Here is an 8,648-nt window from a genome sequence, read left to right as displayed (position 1 = left end):
CCCACGTGCCACAACTAAGACCTGATACAGCCAAATAAATAAATATTAAAAAAAAAAAACAAGTCCAGGTTCTTGTAGTAAAGATACTCCGATATTCCCAGCAAGGAATATTGAAAACGAGGGCCTTGACCCAGGGCAATGGCATTGGAAATAGCAGAGGGGAGGAAATAGAGGCGGGCAGGAGGGGGTAGAGAACAGGCAGGACTTGGTAGGAATGGGATGGGGAAGGGAAGGCTGTGTGACTTGGGCCCAAGTGGATTCTTTCAACAGATACTGAGCATCTACCTCAGGCACTGTTCTAGGCACTAGGTATACAGCTGTAAACACAGCAAAGCTCCTCCCCCGGGTAGCTTACAATCCAGACTGGGGGAGTCAGAAAAAATAAAAACAAGTAGGGACTTCCCTGGTGGCCAAGTGGCTAAGACTCTTCACTCCCAATGCAGGGGGCCCGGGTTCGATCCCTGGTCAGGGAACCAAGAGTTTGCATGCTGCAACTAAGACCCGGCCTAGCCAAAAAAAAAAAGAACCAAGTAAGTAAAAGACATCATTTGTTGGTATGAACACAACTAAGCCCGGTGAGGGGATAGCAAGTGCTAGGAATTGGGGGTTGCTGTATATATCACAGGGTTCTGCAACCTTGCCACCATCCACATTTTGGAGTGGATAATTACGTGTAGTGGGAGGCTAGCCTGTGCATATTTGGCAGTTCTAGTTGCTTCCACCAACTAGAAGCCAGTAATACCCCACACACACCAGTCATGACAACCAAAAATGTCTACAGGCATGGCCAAACGCACCCTTGGTGGCAGGGGGCAGGGGTCATCCCTTGTTGAGAACTACTGTTGCAGATCACATTTGGGTTGTTTTGTTGTTTTACGGCCCAGCATCTATCTGTCTTGGCAAATGTTCCACGTACTTGAAAAGAATGCCTTCTGCGGACTCTGGTCCATTCTATAAGGAGTCCACACATTATTTAAAAAAAAAAAAAAAAGTCATTGCCATGAAAACAAGCAAACAAAAACTTTACGAATTGTCTAAATTAAAAGAGACTAAAGAGATGGAACAATCAAGTTAACACGTATGAACCTGGAAAAGAAAAAGCTGTGAAACACCTTGGGGAGCAACCGAGGAAAGTGGAATATGGGCTACACAGTAGATATTACTGGGTTTTTTTCTTTTAGGTATGATAATGGTATCAGGGTTACTGTTTGGAGATGGATGCTGAAGTATTTAGGGGTAAAATGTCATGATGCCTGCAACTTACTTCAAACAGTTCAGCAAATGAGTGTGTGTCTAAGCAATGATAATTAAAACGCACCTGACTGGGAATTCCCTGGTGGTCCAGTGGTTAGGACTCGGTTTTACTGCCGGGGCCCAGGTTCAATTCCTGGTAGGGGAACTAAGATCCTGCAAGCCGTGTGGCACAGCCAGTCAATCAATCAATCAATCAATCAATCAATAAACTCACCTGATTAATAAACGTGTAAAAGAGCCCAATCCTGTAAGAAAAGTTATTTTAGAATATACATAGAAAAAAATCGGGAAGCTATATGCCAAACATTTAACAGCAGTTTACCTTTCAAGGTTCATTTATGGAAGACTTTCACATTTTATGTTGAAATGCAAACACTACAGAAATGTCTAATAGTGAACATATTTTGATAACCAGGAAAAATGTTTTTAAACCCCCCCCATACGTATTTATTGGATGACTATTTAATGGATGCCATTATACCAAGTTTCCAGCAGCTGTCTCCTTTCTATGGGGGTTGGGTGCTGAGGAAGAGCAGACAGACAAGCTAGTGGAGGAACCACCACCAGAAGAAAAGCACGCCAGAAAGGAATCGATGAAGTTCCTCTTTTCTGAGAAGTAACCTTCTCTCCACCAACACACCCCCAGTTCCTTTAATAAATGGACTCTTTGTTTTTTGGGGTTTTTTTGTTTTTTGGGGTTTTTTGCGGTACGCGGGCCTCTCACTGTTGTGGCCTCTCCCGTTGTGGAGCACAGGCTCCGGACGCGCAGGCTCAGCGGCCATGGCTCACGGGCCCAGCCGCTCCACAGCATGTGGGATCTTCCTGGACCAGGGCATGAACCCGTGTCCCCTGCATCAGCAGGGGGACTCCCAACCACTGCGCCAAGAGGGAAGCCCTAAATGGACCCTTTTTAAAAACTAAGGTTGACTGTTCTTTCTTCCTTGTAAGGTAACAGCAGAAGAGAATTTAAAGATACGGGGTTGTGGAAATACAAATTTGTTTTTATTGTGACTTCAATAATACTAAATTTCAGCACAACTATTTGTGCTGATAGTACTCAGGAAACTGGCAGTTTTGCAAATAAAGAAAAATTATCTGTCACCTAATGAAGCATTAAGATGCTTCAAAATGTCTTTCCACAATAATCTTCTTGCCAAAAGAATCCACACAGTACAAGTAAAACCGGGGAAATCGGAATAACGTTGGTGGAGGGTAACACTGTCAATATCCTGCTTGTGACACGTGTTATTGTTCTGCAAGATGACACCATTGGGAGAAATCGAGTAAAGGTACACAGGATCGCTCTGTATTATTTCTCACAACTGCATGTGAATCTACAAGTTATCTTTAGTTTCAATTTAAAAAATTTTTTAAAGAATCCACACACATAACAGACCAATGAGGACAAAAAGTAGGAAGCAAAAATCTTTATTTTTTAAAAAATTCACATTTATTAAAAACAGCGAATTCTAGCCAAATAATATAAAGCATTTTAAATTAATTATTTGAAAGTATGTACACTCTGTATAAGTAAATGCTTGAAACTGTACAGATTTAAACAGTCATTTAGCAAACAAGTTGGATCACTATCACCTACTCAGCACTTTTGTAAGGTGTTTGTTTCAGAAATAAAAGACTCAAAACACAAGAACGAGTGCTATCAAATACTTTTACCCTTAAGAACACGCTCTGCTCTGTACATCAAATTAAATCAGTCAAGTATTGTACGATAATCGTGCCCTCATTTCTCTGGAAAGGCTATTTAAAAATCAAATGTACATATAATATACAAAACTGGATTGTACAGTTTATTTCATTAAACACATATATAAAATAGTTAAGTGGAAGTAAATATAATCTTCCTAATTCATTTATTTCCTGTTGAAGAATGAATATGGACCCTCTTTACCTTCTACCTTCCCAAAATAGAGAGTATTAAGCTCTATCAAGCAACGTCCATCACCAAGTTAAACTGAGCTGAAAACAAGTGACCTGTTTAAAATGACAGACATCAGGATATGTAACCCATCTATACATGGCGGAGTCTGCTTGAAGCGGATGAGAAATGCTACAGTCTCACAGAATGAGGTCTGCTGGCTACATTCCAGAACCCCTGTCAGCATTCTATCTCTAAACTAGTGTCTGAATAACTCAAAATTCATTGTGAACCAAAGAGCAGGTTACATTTACTATAACATCAGAGGCAAAACCAATCCAATCAGGAAACGTATTTGTAGGAAAACTCAGAGATGCGCATAATTTTTTTGATGATCGCTGCTATCGTGTGGTTGATGTTAAGGGATGGGTGGTCTTCGTCATCCTCGTCTGCGAGTGAAATGTATCCTGCTGTCGCAGGGTACAGATCCACAAGGCAGGCTCGCGGCACAGCCACCATGAAGGTACAGGACGTGAAAATGTTCACTTTTCAAAGAACCATGGAAACGGAAGGCAGTGTGCAGAAAGCTGGTAACCCTAACCTTCGTGCACAAGATATACCATTCATCAGGCTTCCTCTCCTCCTTTATGTGCCAGACGGAAGACGCCAAAATTGGTACTTCCCCCTCACGGGCACTGCCTACTGTACCATGAAGATTCTCATGAAAGATACGGCACGTTTCTACCATGAGGACGCTGCAGCTACCTGCCTACTTTTGAACACTCTGCACCTAAGCAATTCATGCAGTACAGATCCAGGGACCTTACACCTTGAAACTACCTCACATCAAACACACAGAAAGATAACACGCTGAATTCCCAGGAAAGCAGAACATGTTCTCAGAAGCACCCAATCTATCCCAAACTAAACTTCAAAGTGACAGGAGAAACATTACATTAAATAGGGTGTAGAAATAACATTTCTGGAAATAAAAAAATAGTCACTGTGGAATGCTCAGTGATTAAAAGTGCAGTGTTTCACGCTTCAACAAACCTTTCTCTTAGAAGCTTTCTAATTAGCTGTATTTCTGTAAAGTTCTTTGCACTATTTATTGTAATCTATTTTCATTGCACATTTTTCTTAAGAACCATTTCACTGCGTGCCCACCATAGCTTCCTCTTAAAACCTTACACTGCTTGTGACCATTTAAATGAGGCAGTAATCAGCGCTCATAGATTATAGCTTATCTTTGGCATTTTGATGTTTTCAAAAGAGAAACACAAATCACGTCACACTTTGCTTCCACTTCATTCTGCGGTCAGCCCTGAGCAGCCCTGTGGTTCTCGGGAAGCCCCTCGCACAATTCCCCGGTGTCCTGCAGGCCGTGGGACTTGGCAGCCGGCTCCTGCCGGACCGGCCATTTACGCACACAGCCCGACAGGCCTGGTTATTTAGAAACTGACAGTAGGAGGTTCAGCTGAAAAGCAAAGAGAAAGGCCTTGTTAGTTCTGCTGTGGAATACCATACTCAAGGTAAGTTGTTTAGATCCTCAAAAAAGAATGAGAGGAAATGTCTGATTTTTAAGAGACCAGTAAACATGGCTGTAAGGTATAAACTGGACCTGCGGTGCTGATTCCGGAAGCAGCCCCGGGCGCTGTGCATTGTCGGGGCCTGTGGGGAGGTATCGCCGAACCTGGGCCCTCAAAATTCATTAAGAATCCAATCAGGAAGACAGAAAAGAACTACATACCAACACTAACGAGAGACAGAAATGGCTCTAAATAACCGACTTCACCGGCCTCTATGCAGAGTGCGTTTCGCGGAGAGTTGTAAGTAAGCTGAACTCTCTGACTCTTAACTGCACAAGAATAGGCACGGCAGGTGAGCTTCACCTCATATGCTAACCCGGACCAGGAGCCCCCTGTCCCCTCTGTAAAGGAGCGCGAGACCCAGAGCCAGCCCAGGGGAAACCAGAGAAATCGCCACTGCGACAGGAGGGGCTGGCAGCATGTTCTCTGCAAATCTGTCACCCTGGCCTGGAGAGACTTGCAGCTAGATGAGCCTGGCAGTGTGCCCTTCTATACAGTAGGGTTTTGGTAATCAAAATAATCACCCCCTAATCTCGTCTATAAATGTGTACTTCCAGTGAGAGGGACACAAAATCACCTCTGTGTTTTTCCTGCCAAAAATACAAAACCTGAATCTAATCATGAGGAAACAGACAACACCAAACGTTCTACAAAATAACTGGCCCGACAAGGTCAAGAAAGCCCAAAAAGGCTGTGGAACTGCTCCAGGTTTAAAGAAACTAAAGGGATGTGACACCTGAAAGCAACACTTGGACTGGATCCTGGACTGGGGAAAATAATTTGAATATGGATGGAGGATTAGGTAATAGTATCAATGTTACATTTCCTGTTTTGATCATTGTGCAGCGTGTAGGGTAAGAGAATTCCTTGTTCTGGTTCCTACTCTATGAGCCTGTGGCCAAGTGACTCAGTCAGCAGTCAGTATTATCAGCTGTTGTTACTAACTAGAAAATGTTAACGGTTCTGAAAGAGGAACAAGGAACAGTGAGCATGATGGTCTCTATTAGTGCTTTTCTTTTCTTTTTTTTTTTAATTTTATTTCTGGCTGCCCTGGGTCTTCGTTGCTGTACACGGGCTTTCTCCAGTTGCAGCCAGTGGGGGCTACTCTTCGTTGCGGTGCCCGGGCTTCTCATTGCGGTGGCTTCTCTTGTTGCAGAGCACAGGCTCTAGCCACGTGGGCTTCAGTAGCTGTGGCACGCGGGCTCAGTAGTTGTGGCTCTCGGGCTCCAGAGCGCAGGCTCAGTAGTTGTAGCGCACGGGCTTAGCTGCTCCGCGGCATGTGGGATCTTCCCGGACCAGGGCTCGAACCCGTGTCCCCCGCATTGGCAGGCGGATTCTTAACCACTGCACCACCAGGGAAGTCCCTCTATTAGTGTTTTTCAAACTCTCGGCTGCAAGCCATTGGTAGATCATGAAAATAATTTAGTGGTTCATCAACAGGAGAAAGAAGAAAAGCAAAGCAACTGAGCTGCACATAGTGTGTGTGATTATTATAAAACTTCTAAGTTACAGACACACGTACACATGCTAAACCACATATCTCACTGGCAGGAGTCAAGTGGGAGTCCAGTAACTCTGCATGTTCTCAGCCAGACCCCTGCCTCTCCTCCATCAGAGCTGCTCTCCTCACACCTTTATCCATGTTTACGTCACCCACCACAAGAAGCCCAGGCCTCCCAAGTCATTCCTCTACTACCTCAAAGCTCTTTTCCCACCTCATGGCCCACCTCTCTGAAGTCCTGAAGCCCTGCCCCCCAGCCCTTTGCCAGGACAAGCTTCCCCTGCAGCCTTCTCCAGTGATGGGTGTTTCTCATCCACATGCCTGGAACCACTGGGCCTGGAGGCGGGATCAGAGTCCCCTCTGTTCCTCACTGTCATTTCCAGACCATTCTCCTTCCCTCTCCCAGCACCTCACCCCAGCTTTGGTTTTCATCTTTTCAGACCATGCCACGCTTCACTCCTCCATCTACGACCCCTCCGCCATCACCCAGCCCTGCACTTCTTGCAGATCTCAGAGCGCTATCACCCTTTCCTAAAACTACTCCCGTAGGACTTCTTGGTGGTTTCAGCATCCAGATAGCTCACCCTTCCAGGCTTAGCCTCAGCTCCTCTCCTCCAATGACCTCATCTTCCACCAACCACGTCAGCTACTCAGGCCGTGGGCACATCCCAGACCCATCACTACCTCTAACTGCAACCCCTCCGCAGTCCCATCGTCAAGCAGGTCACTCTTTGATCGCCACAACCCATCTTCCCAGCTCAGCTTCCCTCTCACATTCCAACGCCAATGACTGTCTGACTCGACCAGGACCTGGAAACCACGGTTCCTCCCCACTCCCTTCCCTCAGCTCCCTCAGCTCCCTCGCTTGAGTTCCACGGCAATCACTACAGCCACTCCCTTCTTTAACTCTCCCGCCCTCACCCGCCCCTGCCTTGTCCCTCCTGGCAAAAGCACAGCCCTGACAAAACCCTCCAGCAACTCCACGGCTACACTCATGCAACTGACGAGGACTGGAGGAAAAAAAACATGAGACAACTATGCTGAATGCTTTTTCTTGGATTCATAACTGGCCACTGAACTCAACCGAACCTTCCTGCGGAATCTTCAGCACCTCCTCACTTTCAGTGGTGACCCTGCTTCCTGTTACCCCCACAAGCGCAAAGCAGTCAGAGGAGAGCTTCCGTGAGTGCCCATCACGTGTGCCAGCTCCCTGCACGTGCGCCCACACGCTCGGCCTTCGCTCCTCTCTCCACGCTGAACCCTGCAGGCCCCTGACAAAGGCCCCACTCTCCAACTGCCCCTGCGATCACATCCCCCCTTCTCTTCTCAAGGACATTTTCCCAGCAGCAATTTTTCCCTCTCTTTAGATCTTCCCCACGAATATACAAACACACATTTCCCCTATCTTTAAAAAAAAAGGATGAATGGATAATCCAATAACAAATAAAAATAGCTATCTAAAAGGGGAGAGAGGGAAAAGGCTGGAGGGACTGGAAAGGGAAGCAAGACTTCTCCAAATTTACCTTGTTCCATAATTCTGACTTGGGAATCATGTAAACATTTTACATAAAAACAAAATTAAATCAAAACGAGCGGAAAAAAATCTCTAAATATTGAAAATAAACTAACTACATGTCAAGTTAGTGGTATAATCACATAGAATATAATTGCTTCAAATGACTTATAAAAAAGTATCCTGACTGGGGCGTCCCTGGTGGCGCAGTGGTTAAGAATCCGCCTGCCGATGCAGGAAACACAGGTTCAAGCCCTGGTCCGGGAAGATCCCACATGCTGCGGAGCAACTAACCCATGCACCACAACTACTGAGCCTGCGCTCTAGAGCCCGTGAGTCACAACTACTGAAGCCCGTGCTCCTAGAGCCCATGCTCTGCAACAAGAGAAGCCACTGCAAGGAGAAGCCTGCGCACCACAACGAAGAGTAGCCCCCGCTTGCCACAACTAGAAAAAGCCCACACGCAGCAATGAAGACCCAACGCAGCCAAAAATTAATTAATTAATTAAAAAAAAGAAGTATCCTGACTGTCTACAACCCTAGAACTACAGAGAAATCATTTTAAAATATGACCCATAGAGCCATACAAAGAAATTCATACACCCATGAGAAAGAATGAAGTTCTGATACAAGCCACAACGTGAATGCACCTTAAAAACATTATGCTGAGAGAAAGAAGCCAGTGACGGAAGGCCATGTACTGTACGATTCCATTTAATGCACTGTCCACAACAGGCAAATCCTCAGAGACAAAGGAAGATTAGTAGAAAAGGGGGAATGAAGAATCTGCTAACAGGTAGGGGTTTCTTTGTTAGGGGGATGAAAGTGTTCTGAAATTAGATAGTGGTGACGGTGCCAGGACTTACTGAATATACTAAAAACCACTGAATTGCCTACTTTAAAAGGGTAAATTTT

General features: G+C 45.1%; 1 protein-coding gene across 2 annotated transcripts in view; it reads right to left on the bottom strand.

Moving 5' to 3' along the window:
* Positions 1-2,666: 2,666 nt before the first annotated feature.
* Positions 2,667-8,648, bottom strand: part of COG3 (component of oligomeric golgi complex 3) — a 57,375-nt gene continuing 51,393 nt past the window's right edge. For both annotated transcript variants that reach the window (XM_004274578.4, XM_033436780.2), the window contains one exon: positions 2,667-4,607. In XM_004274578.4, coding sequence (XP_004274626.1) covers positions 4,578-4,607 — 30 coding nt within the window. In that variant the 3' untranslated portion in view covers positions 2,667-4,577. The remainder of the gene's footprint in view (positions 4,608-8,648) is intronic.

This window comes from Orcinus orca, chromosome 18, assembly GCF_937001465.1.
Source record: "Orcinus orca chromosome 18, mOrcOrc1.1, whole genome shotgun sequence".
Classification (NCBI taxonomy): domain Eukaryota; kingdom Metazoa; phylum Chordata; class Mammalia; order Artiodactyla; family Delphinidae; genus Orcinus; species Orcinus orca.
The sequence above is the reverse complement of the archived record's forward strand: the minus strand, read 5'-3'. Positions and strand labels throughout refer to the sequence as shown.